Source organism: Pomacea canaliculata, linkage group LG5 (genome assembly GCF_003073045.1).
Source record: "Pomacea canaliculata isolate SZHN2017 linkage group LG5, ASM307304v1, whole genome shotgun sequence".
NCBI lineage: Eukaryota > Metazoa > Mollusca > Gastropoda > Architaenioglossa > Ampullariidae > Pomacea > Pomacea canaliculata.
In genome coordinates, this window is record NC_037594.1 from 26066350 (window position 1) to 26084035 (window position 17686).

The window sequence follows — 17686 nt, forward strand, 5'->3', positions numbered from 1 at the left end:
TTGGTGGACTTTGAAAGTCATAAATAATAACGAATATAACAAGTGTGTTAAATATGTCTGTAAAACAAGTATTAAAAATTTTGCCTTATCATTTCATCTGGTCTATACTCATGTGCGTGAATGGCACAGCTGTGCAATTTTTATCAAACTATTATTTGCAGTGTACTATAACAGTGGCAATACAGGTACAGGGGCAACAGGACTATGTCAAGAACAGTACAGGGCACAGGAAATAAAATACAATTTACTTGTATTAATGTCAGGGTCCCCAAGTGAAACTGCATACCTTTTATTTTTCTTGCTAATATGCTGAATGGTATGAATAATTTTGGTGGAGCTAATCATCGGTATTTTTTAAAATTGCAAAGATTACTTGAGTCTGTTTATAGCAGTGTTCAGTGTATTATTTATTTTGTCAATGTTACTTTTTTTATTTGAGATAAAAATGTGCATTTTATTATTTAATTGTCATGATAATAAAAAAGATATAACGCAGTCTAGTATGTGTCTATAAAGACTATGCCTAGACAAGAGAGTCCATGTGTAGTGGTTCGCTCGTTTCATGAATCTTTGGCTGTGACGAATCCAACAGACTGAAAACCAATCAATAGAGGTGCTCTGAATCCCAAAGTCTTCTTGCATCTCTAGCTTAAAAAGAAGTGATATGTCCAACAGGTTTTCCAATAAACCAAAATATGACTGCAATGGACCCATCATAATTTGTCTAATGGCTGTACAAAGTCCTACATATTCATTGCAAGTGAGTTTTACCATCAGACCTTTCTATAGCTGCACACTCCACTCAGGTTCCTGAAATTACGAGATACTACGCGGCTTTATTAGCTTTTCTGGCTGGGGTGAAGGCTTGGCAGAAGAAAGAAACTCTCGGCGCTTAGCATATAGCTCCTGGGCTTGTATCTGAAACAAAAGGTGTGCTTACTGCAACAGAACTTTCAAGAACGATTGCAACAGTTACCACATTAAGTAGTATTTTAATATTTTAAGAGTAAGACTCGCTGAGGTTTCTCGCAAGAACATTCACCTTCTCCCGACCCAACCCTCCACCTTGGCATGGGGGTACACAAAAAGAACTTTCTTTTTATTTTTAATTTTTTCATCATGTGTTAACCTCAGACTATAGATACATCAATGACATCCCTTGAGGTGCATTATACAAGTATATTTAAGCATTTCCTATTTAACAAAAGTGCTAAGCATCCTAGGACTGACAGCAAAGTCCACCATCACCTGCTAGTTGGATGACTAATGCCTAGTAGTTAGTGGAACTTGTCAGGTTTTATAATCTTGGCTAACTGGCAGGTATTAGCTAGATATCCAGTTTACAGTCAACAACATAGTGTGAGCCCCAACCCTACCCTCTGACTACCTCCATTGCCTCTTCATGCCTCAGATTCAACTTACAGCATATTTCTTGTCAAGGTCAGCCATTTGCCTCCTTCGCTTAAGAGCCTTGCAAAACACAAAGCATAACAACATGGTAATTGCATCAAAGTTTTGTTGGATTATATGCACCAGACTTGCCTTCCCCTTAGTAAAAGTGTAGAGATCATCTTATATATGTATATCCCTGAATTACTATCCTTAACTCCCTGATAGTACTGTCTGTCATGTGAACCATTATGTAAGACTCCATCTCTACACTGTTTGTAGCACTGATAACCCCTCATGCCTTTTATCCATTGCATTATATTCTACTCTTGTACTTTATGTTGTTCTTTGAGCTTACACGTATCTCACCATCCACTGTCTGTTACCTAATGTTCATTTATCATTACTGATCAAGGCAAAGAGTGCAACCTATCTTGGTTGTGATGCTGCGCAATACGAGTACACATTATTATATGCATAAATGCACATCTGAGTGTGCCTGAATGATAACCAATAAAGAACAAAAACGTCCAACATACCGTGACCTGGATGTGAATGATAAAAAGGAGGTGATAAATAATAAGGAGAATGCCCAAACCAAGAATGGCCAGTTCATCATACTGTTTGAGCAGGTCATTATTCACAGTGGTCTTGTGGCCAGCAATGAAGGCATTTTCAATAGAGTACACCGCCAGAAACAGCAATGATGCTAAAATGTACATATCCTGCAGTAGTCAATAAACACCTCAAATCTCAATCAGCATTGAAGCTAAAGTGTATATAATAATCCTAAACATAAAATTATATATATGCAGCAGTTAATAAACATATCAAATGTACATCATGCAGTAGTCAATAAACATGAAATTTCAAAATGCATCCTAGGAAAATGCAATTTCTCAACTTCACAATGAATAACCACCTTCCATTCCTGTGAGAAATATATCACCATGCAGAGGTAGGTAGGTCATGACTATAAATGGATATACAGCCAATATGAAAGCTGATAGCATATGTTGATTATTGACATGATTTGGGAAGGTTCCATAGTTATAGTGTGCTTGGTGGTGGAGCAGAAGCTCATCAGAGGTTCCATAGCCTGATGGTTAGTGTGCTTGGTGGTGGAGCAGAAGCTCATCGGACAACCTTGCTTGAGCCTATGACTGAAAATCTATTTCCACGCTGTCCTTCAAAAAATAGATATCTGATTTATTGATGAAGATAAAGGAGAGGGTTGGGCTTTTAATTATGCACCACAGACAAATTACTGCAAAAAAATTATGAGATACATTAACAAGAGGGGTCAATGCTTACAGACACCACACAGGTGGGCTGGGTAAGTTATGGCAACTTACAAGATATGTCAGATAGGAAATAGTTGGCAAGCTCTGCTTGACCACCATCTTGAAGGCCACAAGGGTCAGGAAGAGAGTGATGGTGCTGACCAGTCTGTCAGAAGAGGTCGGATCAATTGATGCTGTGGTGAACGTCAGCAACAGAATCAGAAACTGTAGGCAAGATATAAACAAATTATTTGTCATCGCCAAGGAGGAAATATAGTCACCATGCAAGTTGATTGGCACCACTAATGATAAGCAAAAGGCAGTGGGGGAGGGGAAGGAAATCACTCCACTGGCAACATTGTTATTATTTATGGAGCATGCAAGGGAAGATAGACAACCTGAATTTATTCTTGAATCCAATGCGCATGTTGTCAATATCTGCTGATGTCTTTATCCCTGAGACCTAGTTCAAAGCTGAATAGGTATAGGCTGTCCTCTTTAAATAATAATTAATTCCATAGGCAAAAAACAAACTATGCTACACTCCTCTTCTGCAAGAAACACGATGACCATGTCAGACAGTGTTTGTAAATTAAACCAAAGATAAGTTGATAATAAGAAACAGAAAGAAGAAGCCAAACAAAGAATTAAATGAAAGAAAATGTAGCACACATTTTAGAAACAGCAAATTTTTGTCATTTTCTGGTCACTGTTTTGAACTGTAGGTAACAAACCTCATGACTAAACTGACTGCCATGTCATACTCATAACTAGCATCTAATATTATATACCTTCCATAATCACTGCTGAACTGACTGTCATGTGACACTCACCACAATAAAGACGACATTCCAAAGAAAGTACCCCACATTCCGCTTCACCCGCACAGTGAAGTAGAGAATGGGGTGGATGGCAGATGATGCATACTCCATAGATGTGCGCTTGAAAATACATTCCACATGCCTGCAGGTGTTGAAGAATCAGCCATTCAAAAAAATAACAGGTGCTTTATGCCTTTACTAATGCATACACCTCATCCTAGTGAATGAAGATCATCACAGAGTAAAACTGATTACATTCCCACAAAAACCTCTCCCATGTACATTTATTGATGGGAAGTTATGCTTGTAATTTCTTACATTAACAGCTTCACAATCGCTTGAACTGTGTAAACTGAGGGGTGCATTTAGGCTTATATGATTAAAGGAAATGTAGAAGAGACATAGTAGCTGTAGCCTGTTGGGGGCGGGAATGCATATGGTTTACCATGTCTATAAAGTATGAATATAGATGAGTACAGCACATTCTGATCCTGTCAGATCGACCTGTGCCCTAGCTTAGCTTAATGTTTTATATGCTATTTCCTTCACAGGGGAGCGAATGCACCATGAATGATGATATTCTAAGGGTTAAAGAATGTGCTAGAGGAAGTTAGTACTGTTCAACCAAGAGAGTGTGAAAATTGTAACATTATTCGGAGCACCGATCGTCAAATGAGGATAGTTGCAGCACAAACTCCAAATCGAGTTGAGTTAAAGCCTTTTCATGCATGTATAACCTTTTGATAATTATTATGAGGTTGTAACAACATACTACTATAGGTAAATTTGTTTGGATAACTTTGATAATGCATACATGTAAATGTTGTTGAGTAAACAGTTTAATTGTATTTATCCACATTACAGTAAGGTGTATCTTGTCCATAAATAGCATTTTCTTATAGCTAGTGGGGTTAGTTGTCTTGTGAGGGTCTGTTGACCAGACAGCCAATACACACAACCTGGGCAGCCAAAGACACTTGTTGTGTTCTATCTAAGAATGCACAATGGTGTTGAGTGAGTTGAGAAACGTGTTCGTTCATGACATCCTCACGATGACCTGCAGACTAACCCTGCATGAAAACCATGGTCTGCTACACCATATACAGTAGAGCTGTTTCAGTCTGGCTGCTGCCTGAAGATTTAGTTGCATAGCTGTTCTGTACTTTTGCTGCTGCAATGTACTCTTATTGTTTTAATGGATTTTACCACGGATGGGTGTCCATTTTCTGTGAAGGGTGACATGACAGAAGTTTGAGGTACACCCCTACACCCACTACCTGATTTTAGATTTGTTGTTGTTTGTCCCATGAATAATATTTGCTCTAATGCCTGCTGCAAAAGGAAAATTTTTATTGCTACATTCGTTTCTTCTAACTAATAATGAAGTATTGTTACTATTAAGGAACAAATCCCTGAGTATTATTCTCGAGGAGCATGTCTATGTTGACATGCTTGCCAAGAGCACTCATTAAGCTGTCTGAGATATAAAAGTCAGCCTTGCCTATAGATGGACCATTCCTGCGAATCCTGAAATGCCTTGGTGTTCACTGAACTCAGATGCCAGGGATCATGCACCATCTTAATCTCATCCACTGACCGCTCAGAAGAAATCTGCAAACTCAAGTCCTGGGGGAAAAAAAGGTAACATCTTTTAAATTAATAACTGTAAGTGTATGCATTTTCAAAAAAAATTTATTAGTATCCATCATTATTTCTCTCTGCCTGGCTAGTACAAATTTCTTAAGCAAACATAAAATGAGAAACGTATTTTATTTCTATCTGTATTTCACCTGGAATACCTGAACATCAAATGGGAAATGCTTGAGCTCAAGACTTTCTCGAAAGACACCTTTAAACCTCCATCGGTGTAACACAACAGGTGATGTACAGCCAACTTCATAGCGAACTAAGTAGGAACGTCTCTCTTGGTCATAATCCCCAGCTAAGTTCATGACCTTCAGTTGAGGGTTCCAGAAATCAGTGGGCAACAACTGATTCAGCTCCTACACCAATGATGGCAAAGAGTATGCATATGCATATTGTGACTCATCACATATAAATAGACCAAAATATAAACAATATATAATAAACAAATGAAGCCAAAAGAACAATTTTTTTGGCAAACAAAATTACCTCCCTGGTTATTATCTTTTAATTCATGTGAAATTTAAACATGCCAACATACAAGTATGATCAGTCAATATACCAATATCAGCACATCTACCCACACATAAAATTCTATTCTGCACTGTAGTTATAATACCATAATAAGCACACACAAATGAACAGATGTGTTGGCACAGGGTGAAAATAAAATTTTGTAAGGACATCGCTTTAGCACAGCCTTTCAGTAATGAGGATTAAACCTGTTGGCTCATTCCAGAGAAAATGGGTTCCTCCCACTTGGCTTGGATGAACGCCTCTGCTTCGAACTGTTGACTGAGTGTGTCGATGTCCATCACCTTCATAAATGTGGCCTTCATTTCGACTTTTACCTGAATCAAAGGAAATGCATCAGAAATGTGTGTTGATTTGAGTGTGGGAGGTGTAGGCGAGAGTAGGAAGACATCACACTATGTAAGGGGGACGGGCACTTCAGTTCTCTTAAAATCTACATATTTGAAACTTATTGAATGTGCAGAGTTTTTATATAATAATAATAAATGTGTGATTTATAGAGCACATAATCACACACATGAAGGAACATATGCTCTCAGCGCTTAAGACAAGTTGAAGACATGGACAGAATCCGAAGGATGAAAAGAGAAACAACTATGCAGACAAGTAATAAAAGACAAAAGACAGAAGATGCAAAGCAGAAACAGGGAACAAACAGTAAGAAAGACGCGCAGGCGGACTAGTCAAGTGACTATAATCACTAGTATTGCCGACTATGTTATCGATTGGTGTAAACTGTAGAGTAATGCTCGTGGAACAAATGTGTTCTCAACGCATGTTTAAAGTGGCGGATATGGAAGGGAAGAGAGTTCCACTGTTTTGCAGCACAGTAACTGAAAATCCGCTGCTCATACGTGGTTGCTCTGATGACAGGGATAGAGAATGTACGGTCATCAGACGAAAAGCGGATCGAGTAGCCTGGATGACATGCAATTCAGAGAATATTGATACAAACCTGCTAATTCTTCAAAACTGGATTTCCTGTAAATTTTTAAATTAGGGCGCCCAAGAAATAATTCAATCAGATATATGTGTTTACATAGATCTCTATACTTAGATCTATCTTTCAGGGCGTCAGTTTTTCTACCCGAATGCGGAATTCTGTAAAACATAGAAGAGATTAGTTAAGAATTTTAACCTGATGATCATATTCCCTGTAATTTCCTTCTTGGAATAAGTTATCGTAACTGTGCCTGTGATCTGCCTGCCAATGGCTGACAGCCTCCTCCATTAGACGAAGGTCGTCCTTTGTAAACTGAAAACTTCTTGCCAGTGAGCTGCGTCTTCTTTCCCCTTCTCCTCGGAAGTCTTTAGGTTCTTGGACTTCCTCCATAGCTACGTTTTTTGAAACCGTCTTATGTTATTGCTGCTGCTGGATGGTTTCTGTTTTTGTTGTAACTGTAAGCTTTAAAGTCCCAACAAGAGGTTTCCCGTTTCAGGCGTTTGGTCTGCACCTGGCTCCAGTTGACATATTGTTCTTGTCCGAGACGTCCAGGTGAGAATTGTATTTCACTTTGGTGTTGTTGTGTAAATAAACTGCTCGACTCACTTCATTCGATTTTGTCTAAAGCACACGGTTGTCATATATAGTTTATGTACTGTCCTAGGTTATTCAAGTTTTCCAATGCTTACACCTCATTATCAAAAGACTGAACAAAATTAAATTTTATGGTAGCTTAAGATTTATCTAGGTATGACACCCGGGAATAGGTATTGTTCTTCAAGAGGGTGACACTACCACAAACATAAAATATGTTATTGCATACAACTCTGCAGTTACTTTCGGACGACATAGAAAACACCAAGAGATAGCTAATCTGAATGTAAGAAATAGCAGAAAAATATTCAACAAACAAAATGATTAACCTGTTACACAGACATACACAAAGCCACATTCAACAGCATCCCCCTTTACGATAAAAATCTTTCATTGCAACTCACTTTGAAGCCTCCGCCGTCAGGATCGGGCTCCAACATGAAAGAACATCAACAGTCTTTTCCCCGTTGCCGCCCCTATTAAAGGGTTCAGCGAGATCCGGCACACCAGTATATAAAGAACACAGATGACATGAGTAAAACGTTCTGGACAGAAAAATACATTCTATTAGTCTGGTCAGGACTTCATAACACAGTATACTCAGGAAAACTGTCACGTTTCCCTCCTGGTCAATGACACAAGACAGCAGCAAAAATCATGCAGTTTCCTTCTCAGCCCTAATCTTCACAGGTTATGCTGGTGGAACCCCTCAATGACGCCGTTACGTCAAGTGAAAAATGAGCGAGATGGAACCAACCTTTTAAAGTAGCAATAAAACAGTATCTCCATCGTTGCCATCGAAGTGGTTGGCAGATACTTGTCTCATTTTGAAAGGCCTTTGCATGTTTTCTTTGGCATTAACTTATTTCTAGAACTCGGTATAAGTTCTTGAAGGTTTATATTTGGAGACATGAAAGACAGAATAAACTGTGATCCTGCACAGGGCCAGCTATAAATTTAATTACAGCAGCAATCAGGACATTATCTGCAGAATTTCAGGGCAACAAGGGTTAATCAAGTCATTCTCACCCCAATAAGACAACAATGGAGCTATAGATCTCAACATAATGAAGATGAATAAAAGTTTGCTGTTCACAAATGACAAACACATATTCATTAATTTAGATTTGTTTTATATTTAAAAGTGAAGAAGTTATTATAGACAATGTTTATGTTTTAGTTTGTTTCTGACACAATAACAATTCCGAAGTTATTCTTGGTTTTCATTGCAGATAGAAAACACAACACCCACCTATAATGCTCCAGTCATATCAGGTTAATTTAAACTATTAGTATAAAAAGATTCCCTATACACATACATAAAACAATGACAGGCAGAAATAGGAGAAGATGCAGTGAGATAAAATGATAAGTGTCTAAGAAAATTCAACTAAATAATAGAGAACTGAAACAGTCTCTAAAGTCTAGGACACAATGTTTATATTATCTAGAACTTTTGCACATGTATCTCACACACATACACAGAGTAGAATCTTGGAAGAACCAGGAAGTGCACTTGAGCATTTGAATGAAAGAAATAAAAAATTTCATAATATTTACACATTCATTCCTGCAAAATAAAATTGAAAAACTTGACTTATTTTAAAGTCATTTTTATACATCTATGGGCATATTTGCCTGTGTGTTTTCATAATTGTGTCTTATAGTTCTGCAACAAACACCTGCAGTCTCCAATTTATAATGTACACATTTCTTAAGCCTGTTTTCCCTACCAATTCTACTCTTTCCAAAACAAAATCCACAATTTAAACAGCTGTTGGCAAAAAGCGAATTTTTCCACAAAAAAAACCAAAAGAAATCCTATAAATGTTCCACTCCATCCTGCATTTCAACATATTCTAGACAGGCGTCAAGACGTAAACCTGTGTGCTAGAGGTGCCAACATAGAGCCTTTCTGTTGTTGTACAATAAGCCAAGGCAGTGGGCTCCATGATCTTGCTGGTGTCAGCAGGAGTCTTCAAGATTCCCTTAAAGTTTCCATTCGAAGACAACACATGTACACCATGCTTCCAGTCAGCTACATAGATGTTCTCTTCAACTCCTGTGCTACACACCCCCCACAGCTCAGAGTCACAAAAGGATGAGCTATAGCATCCCTTGAGCTGAAAGTCTGAGGAGAATATCTTCACAAATCGACCAGCATCAGAGACAATGACGTTGCCACTTGGGGTGACTGCGATGTGAAGAGGAGAGATGAAATGGAAATTCCCAACAGCATCCTTCTTCAGAACCTGTACAGGAACTCTTCTTAATTAGAATGCTGTCTATATTTTACAAGGAAATTTAATTTTGGCTGCTATAGGCAGAACCCTGTGTGCTTGTGTGCATGCATGCGTGAGAAGAAAAGAGAAAGAATAAAACTAGTTGGTATCAAATATGTATAACTAGATATATGCACAGATTATCAGCTTTTGCAATGGCAGAAATTTTTGACAGTGTCACAACTTGAAGACACTATCTGATGGGGGGTCATACAAGCACAGTATGATGTAGCAAAGAGGCAGAGGAGAATGTAGCTGCTGAAGTCTAACCAAAAGATGACATGCATGCATCCTGTCTACAAAATGTAGTTGTGAAGCTACTTTGATTAAGAAGAAGCTGTTTATTACTGCTGTTTCAGTCAATTCATTGTACCTTGATGAGACGTGACTGCTTATAGTCAAACACGTAGACACACCGATCTTCCTGGTCACACACGTAGACGTTGTCAGCATGCATCGCCACGCCACGGGGAAGAGACATTCCGTTAGCAATGCAGTGCATAAAATGACCATTGTTCTTCAAAACAGCGACAAACCCATCTCCAGGATTAGCTCCAGCATCAGTTACTAGTACTGTCTGGAACGGAGTTGTTGCAATACCCCATGGTTTTTTCCACATCTAAAGACAAAAAGAAAAGACGCTGACAAAATTTACTGAATGAAAGTGATTCTTCAAAAGTTTCTGAAAAATTAGAGCCTAAAAGACAAAAAGCTGTTTTCTGCATGTCTTGGGCTCAGTTATACACATGAAAAAAAATCTTTTATCACAAAGTTTTCCAAAGGCCTGAATATTACCTTCTAAAGTATGCTACCTACCTGACAATCAAGCCTTCCCATCTTTCCCTAGCTTGACCTTTTCTTTACCATGATAATATAAGAATGTGCTTTTTAGCTGCATTTTGCTTCCTTTGCAGTGCCAGCAGTATCATGTTTGCTACATTTCACATTTGACATCTCCGAAAATATTGGTCAGACTTTAATGGTGTTTGGTATTTTGTAGGTTTCCATGAAACACAGACTTTATTTGATCATGGATAAGTGATTTCTATATCTATATATATATGCTGTGTACAGGTTTTACAACCCTTTAGTGAAACCTCTAGTTTATTGATATTCTGTTGTACTCAGCTTGTTGTTTAGTCAACTAGTTATTTCACATTTACTTCACCAGAAGAAGCAAAAAAGAAGCCAAGAAAAAATGTTTACATTTAATATTGGGCTGAGCATCATGTCACAAAAAGTTCACAGGTAGATCTTTGTGTTTTGCAGAAAGAAAGAACACAGGAATATGTGCTGTCACATGCTGTCTGCATGTAGCTTATAACTCTTACCCTATACGGCTTTGGAACAGTATCAGCTTGACTCTTGCAAGGATTCTTGGACAAGATCTGGAGATGCCCACACCCAGCAGCCACAAATATGGAAGAGTCAGTGAGGGCAATGCTTGAAACAAACCCCATGTCTGTATGTGACAGAAGCTGTGCTGCCAATGCTTGATCTGGAAAGATTTCCTGAATATCCTGAACTCCACAATGCTGCACTTTCTCAAGATACCCCAAAGCTTCAGACTTCAGCATCTGCAGTACAAAATGCATATCAATCCAAAGCAATGGTAATGACGAGAAACAATGATACTGATAATGATAAATGTAAGGCTGCTCATAATGAAAACTGACAATGATGTTTAAGATGACCAAGATAATGATAAAATTGTATTATTTATAACTGGACTTTTCCATCATTGAAAAATTAATGTTTTCTCAGTAACAAAGACAGGGGTTTACTGCCTTCCAGTAATCTATTTAAATGCAGACATCAGTTCTTTTTTACTTGATGTCCTCACACATGCATGCATACACCACCACCACCACCACCCACACATCTCATCTGTACCACACACTACACATACACACATCAAGGTAGTTTTTTTTTAAAGCTCATACAGTCACAGTTCACTGAGCTACAATGTACTCAGAGATATAGGTCTGCCTGTCATGTACCAGGTGCAGCACAACTCACAGATGCAACGATCAGTGACTGGCGAAACTGCAGGGCTGTTGCAGATTTGATTTCAGAAGAAACCTCAGAAAGTGGAATCAAACTGCGCATCAGCTGCTCAATCTCTGGCACCAAATGCATGCATTCCAACTGTGAGGACCTGGCTTCGCTAACCATTTTTCTAGCATTTTCCAGTTGTCCCTTTCTAAGCTCCATTTCTGATTGGATCTAAAAAAAGTTGGTATGCAAAACAGACCACCACGAAATGTAAAATCTTTCACTTTTATTAAGATCTTAAGCAGTTCTAACTTATGATTTATGTAGCTCTTTTACAGATGAATTAGAGCCAATAATACAAGGGAGAAAAAAAGGAAAAAGGTTCTTTTCACTGAACACAAGAACGAGGAGAGAGAGAATATGAAAGAAAGAAGTGCAGTAATACATAATCTTGAATTTTATCAAATGGATCACAGATAATAAGCAAACAGAAGCATGTTAATTAATTAAAACTAAAATAGAGTTTTATGCTGACAAGTGGACATTGTAATAAGAATCATTTTTTAAGATCTTTCTGTACTGTACATGTATTTGTCAAGATCTGTCAGTCATGCCCAGCACATTGAGCTTAGCTTAACGTGGAGAAACACTCTTCAAATTCAGTTATTGTACTCTTACCTTGTGGATCTTATCATCTACGTATGACACTTGGCAGCATATTTCTGATGTTATCTTTGAGCATTTTTCTTCAATTATGTTCCGTAGCTCTCTGCCACTAGCATTGACTGTAACACTAGCCAAAGCACCCTGTTCTGCCAAATTCTGACGCTTAAGTGTGATATCTGACAAGTGGGCATCAGTCTCCTCAAAAAGCTTTTGTAAAACTTCATCTACCTGCAGTAAAATTCAAACATCAAATTAATTAATGCAGCTATGTATCTGATTTAAAGAAATGTATTAGTAATAACTCTCCACTAAGGAAAACATATTTTGTCGCGTGCCTCCCTGCCTAATCACGGCTTGAACAGAAGGCAACAAAGTATGCTTCCTGGTGTCATCATGGTCTAGTTCCTACAGTTGATTTACATTTCTTAAACAAGAAATGCCAAGGCTATGAGTAATGACTTCATGTGGGAAAATATTATTCACATAGGTAGTTTCATATGATTACCAAAATATATATATTCTTCTAGGCAATAGAAATGATAATAATTAATAGTAATAATAATTAATAATAATAGGAATTATATAGCACATTTCCCCACATGGTGGCAAGCTCAACGTACTTTACAAGAAACAAGGTCATGATGCCATATCTCAATGAGGACTGTGTTCATACACGAATCATACATACACATATACGCACAGAAAACAGTATTTCTGAAAGACCAGAAAGCATGTAGAACTCCCACTGTACACAGACAGGGACAGGGCATCCCAAATACTGTGGCCAGAGAGAGGCAGGGCATCTCAAATATTGGCACCAGAGAAAGAGAATGGGAAATGGCTGAATCTCTCCAGTCTAATACATGGGACAGTGGGAAAAACCTGCATGGGCAGAACGAACTATCAGGATGTTACAGTTTTGTCTCTGTTATTATCTTGCTGGCAATAACTAAAGGAGACTAAAGGAGATTTCAGGGGGAAAAACAATTTCTACATGTTATGGGAACCTTTCATCTGCTCATTGATCCTTGCAGTTGATTGCCTCTCATGTCAAATGAAACAAAGTACAGTGGAACCTCGGTTAACGAACATAATCCGTTCTGTAAAGCTGTTCGTTATCCGAAATGTTCGTTATCCGAAACAGTTTTTCACATAAGAAATAAAGGAAATAGATTTAATTGGTTCCCAGCCCCTGTTGACTCGCTATGTACAACTCTGACGTCTGTGCGAGTGGCCTTGACCGGTACATGCTGATGTTTGTGGGTGTGTATCTTGAGAATGGAAAGGGTGGATTACTTTGAATTCGGCAAGTCTTATCTTGAACGTATCATTATGTGGTATCATTAGACATTATTCCATCATTAGTTTTTTACTTGCATGTAAATCTTTCCAAAGTTAACGTACAAACAAATAACTGAAGAATTTACAGAAGATCTTCGTGAGGATGTTTTCTAAATCTTAAAAGATAAAGTCTTTTACCGGGTAAGACTTTCCGACTCCGGTAGCCTCTGTGTTTATTTTCTTCTGTCTGTGAATATTTTTACTGTTAATGTTATTTGCGTCGCCATGATATACTTTAACGTGAAATCTGTATGAAAGACCCGTACAGTCATTCAAACGTTAAACAGCGCTCCGGCTATGAAATATTTCTCAACGTGCAAGAGACATAAACTGAACCTGCAATGCCAACAACTATACTGAAATCATTAAATTCCACACACTCCTCTATATCAACATCATTAAATGCCACAGAGTTTTCTATGCAGCAAGAAAGCTTTGTGACTCCTTTTAAAACGAAAATAAAATCCCTCAAGTAGAATTTGACAGAACGTAAATTCTGCTCCATAACGACAGGTGTTACTGGTCTCGGCTATCTCACACACAAAGAAACCCTCCATGCTTATCATCACTTGGAAGGCAACAGGCGGTCAGAATATGTTGCTGGGTGCACGAAACGTATCCCCCTCCTCCTCATCATGTAGAGGAGGTCACTTCTCGATTGTTCCTTCTCCCGAAAATTCAAGGGTCCCATAAAGTTTACTGAGATAGACTTCGTAAGCAGGGTTCTATCTGTATTACTTTCTTATTTTTCTTGCTGTTGGCTGTCCGAACTCTTGCTCAAAATCCAGCTATCCCAGATACATGCATATACAAAATAGTACATGAACTTCATACAGTAGTACAGCAGTATATACCGTAAAACACAAGGTGTATACACATGCATAGAAGTATGTGTACTACATATACACAGCAGTACACTAGTGTGTGTATATATAATAGTCTATTAGTACCCATACATAATAATTAATAAATATATTGTAGTACATTAGTACACACATGGTAAATAATCCATATACAGTAGTACATTAGGGCACATACATGGTAGTACTGATTTGCTGTACTTAAAGATGGAATATGTGTTGCACGTGTATAGTCATAGTTGTCGTGCATACATGAATGCAGTGTATATGTGGTACGTGCACACAATGGTTTATGTAGTGCGTGTGTGTGTGTGTGAGAACAGTTATAATACAACATAAATGGAGTTAAATAAACATACAAACATTAACGAAAGCATTTAAACATAAGAACACTTGTCGTTTTGACGGCGTGGGTGGATGGAGGTGTGGGGAGGAAGGGATGGAATTACTGCTTTGATTACCCTTCCATGAGCACACGTGACATTGTAAAAACGGGGGGGGGGGGGGGGTAACTTCCTTTTTCTGTCGCTTTGAGGTTGAAGGAAAAAACTTGTCCAGTGTCTGTTCCTTCTGCCTTTTTTGTAACACTCTTGGGTAATACTACATCACATATCATTGAACATGTTTAGGCTCCTATTGCCTATATATATATATCGCACTGTTAGGGAAAGACTTTTCTACAGACTTTTCTTTGGAGCCATGATTGAGGATTATCTTATTAAAATAAAGCACAAAAATCACTAAATAAGAAGGATGCGCATAGAAAAGGAACGACTGATCGTGACTGTGTCTCGAGCGCGAATGATGACATGCTGGTCGGTCACGTGTGGTTCACGTGGCTGTTCGTTATCCGAAATTTTGTTCGTTATCCGAGACAAACTTTTAACGAAATTTTTGTTCGTTAACCGAAATATTCGCTATCCGAGGCGTTCGCTAACCGAGGTTCCACTGTATATAAATATAAGTGGCAGCATTTAAAAAATGCAATGGTACTACGTAAAAGTAGAAAAAAGTGACAGCAGAGTTGCTTAGTATGTAATGAGCTAATCATGTATGTGCTAAATGTCAATCTAAAGTAAGATCAATATTGCACATATGTAGACCAACATACAGATAATGCAATTTCTATTTGGTAAGCTCTATTCTCACTTCTGCAGAGGATGCTGTTGATTCCTTTGTTTCTATTTTTAACCATTAACGTATGAAAAGAGGCTGGTATGAAGTCACCTACGTCATTATTCTGACAACAACTATGTTCAACTGGATTGGCTACAGGTTTGGGTGACTTTTAAAAAAAAACATTGATCCTCAATTACCTTAACCAGTTTGTGACTTAAAATTTAAAAGCTTTTGACTGCCTAGACCTGATTTAAATCAGGAAGGATTGCCAAAATAAGACACTGCTTATGATGTAGACTTTTTGGATAATGGACAATTCTAAAGAAGCTGAATGGCAAATTTTTCTGCTCTCACACACCTGCTGGAGTCTGTCCAAACTGTGGTCCTTAATCTCATTAAGAGAAAGCAGATGATGACTCTTAGTTGAAGGTAGCTTTGTGTGACTGCGGACACATGTCCCACAGAGCCACATCTGGCACTCATCACAATAACTGTTGCATTCTCTCCTCTCCTAAACATAGTATCAAACAATTTTCTTCAAACACTTCCTTACAAAAAAATATGAAAGCATCAATAAACTGCATTTTGTTGACAAATCTGTATGAAATACTGTATAAAACTAATGACCATTTGTCTTCATATGCAGCCTTTAGTTGGCTTCAGTAGCTTTATGTTTAAATTATCATTTGTAACAAAATATATATTAAGCTGGTATTCTAATGTACTTTCTAGAGTTTGACCCTGTCACAAGCAGATGTAAACAACTTACTTCACATGCTGGACAGCTTTCTCCTGGTCCTTTACTGGGAAGACCAAAACACCTTCCTTTAGGTCCACTCTGACTGTTAAAACATTGCAGCAAACCAATCACCAAAAAATTGTTCTTCAGATTCTGAACATCATTAGAAGGTATGACAGTTAACTCCTTGCAAAGGGGGCAACAGCAATTTTTTTGAGCTGCGCTTTGGCATTGCATGTATTGCCGTAAACATTGCAGGCAGAAAGTGTGCTGACAGTTAAGAACTTTTGGCTCTGTGTACAGCTCCAGGCAAAGGGGACATGTTAGAAAGTCATCCTTGATTTTCTCTCCTTGGTCCTCCATGGTGCTTATATAGATCGAGCAACTGCAAAATAAAAGTAAAAGGCCATTTCACTTGTCTATCTGGGCAAAGTTAAATCAGACATCTTTACACTTACATATCTCGGCAGCCAAGCAAGTGTTCGCACATATATATATAATGTGACTATATGTAACGCACTGCCAGTCACAAACACTTTGTCATCACAGCAGCAGCAGCAGCATCCAGTTGCCAGCATACGTTACAGCTTTCGTACTATGTCGCAGCAGCAGCACCAGCTGACAGCTCTGCTCTGTGATTCTAGGTCTCAATCACAAAGCGAAGTCTATTTTTAAATGTTCAAATAATTGTGGCATGCGTTAGCTCGATCAGTGGTGCCCAACCTTTTCTCGCCCGAGGGCCGCACTGGACATGATATAAAATTTCACGGGCCAGAACACGGCGGTTTTGCCAGAATCATGACGATGTTAAAAGTGAAATTATGTTGTGTCTGGTTAAAACGAGCGGGCGCTGCAGGCCGTATGCTGGGCACCTCTGCGTGTGGTATTTTCTGCTTTAAGCGAACTTCGTCTGCAACCCTGCTTGAAGTTGAAACCATGCCGCTATTATTAAAAAAAAAGTGTTGATTATGGAAAACAAATGCATGGCATGTCATTGCTATGCCCAGGCTAAATTTTAAATATAACTTTCTCGTTTGTGTGTACAGTCCTTATAACTCGTTGCGATATTACGCAGAACTTACCGTTCGTATTGGAGTGGAGTTGTCTCAAGTTGTCAAGAGTTATTGTTCGTGTGCACTCAGACGACCCAAAGACAAAATGAACGATACAAAAGCAAATTTATTCACATGCAGAAATTAAAAGAAAAAAAAAAACTGTATATACACACCCACAAAAGAAATGCAAAGAACCGTCCCCACCCCCAGGTAAAAGATAATTTTAAAAAGCTAACGGGGAAAAGGAAAAAGAAGCGCCAGCTCTGTGCGGTTCCCTACAATGTCTGCCAGGGGCTGGAACCCACTAGCCACGCCCACACCACCACCACAAGAACGTGGTTTCGCGCCAAAACTGCGCGTGCAGGGGGTAGAGGGAGGGGAGAATAAGGAACTCCCCATGGACAACGATGTATACGCAATG

The 17686-nt window shown here is 38.5% G+C and overlaps 2 protein-coding genes across 8 annotated transcripts; both read right to left on the bottom strand.

Annotated features, from left to right (window-relative positions):
* Window positions 1-34: 34 nt before the first annotated feature.
* LOC112564681 (gamma-aminobutyric acid receptor subunit beta-1-like) lies at window positions 35-7149 on the bottom strand. Of its 4 annotated transcripts, none has more exons than XM_025239675.1 (10): window positions 6810-7149; window positions 5860-5988; window positions 5284-5496; window positions 4995-5119; window positions 3506-3635; window positions 2745-2897; window positions 1929-2114; window positions 1423-1470; window positions 780-918; window positions 35-593 (listed from the first exon to the last, which is right to left on the bottom strand). In XM_025239675.1, exons 1-9 carry the CDS (start codon window positions 7002-7004, stop codon window positions 817-819), a joined length of 1281 nt encoding a protein of 426 aa, XP_025095460.1. In that variant the 5' UTR covers window positions 7005-7149; the 3' UTR covers window positions 35-593; window positions 780-816. The 4 variants fall into 4 exon arrangements, with proteins under 4 accessions (XP_025095460.1, XP_025095459.1, XP_025095461.1 ...); XM_025239674.1 differs by having other exon boundaries at window positions 772-918; XM_025239676.1 differs by having other exon boundaries at window positions 35-918; window positions 5293-5496.
* Window positions 7150-8320: 1171 nt separating this feature from the next.
* Window positions 8321-17433, bottom strand: LOC112564680 (tripartite motif-containing protein 5-like). 4 transcript variants are annotated; one of them, XM_025239669.1, is made up of 8 exons: window positions 17293-17433; window positions 16241-16595; window positions 15830-15982; window positions 12164-12379; window positions 11510-11716; window positions 10822-11067; window positions 9864-10109; window positions 8321-9460 (listed from the first exon to the last, which is right to left on the bottom strand). In XM_025239669.1, the coding sequence occupies exons 2-8, from the start codon at window positions 16571-16573 to the stop codon at window positions 9068-9070; spliced, it is 1794 nt and encodes a 597-aa protein (XP_025095454.1). In that variant the 5' UTR covers window positions 16574-16595; window positions 17293-17433; the 3' UTR covers window positions 8321-9067. The 4 variants fall into 4 exon arrangements, with proteins under 4 accessions (XP_025095454.1, XP_025095457.1, XP_025095455.1 ...); XM_025239672.1 differs by lacking the exon at window positions 17293-17433 and adding an exon at window positions 16934-17286; XM_025239670.1 differs by lacking the exon at window positions 17293-17433 and adding an exon at window positions 16731-17286.
* Between the last annotated feature and the right edge of the window lie 253 nt (window positions 17434-17686).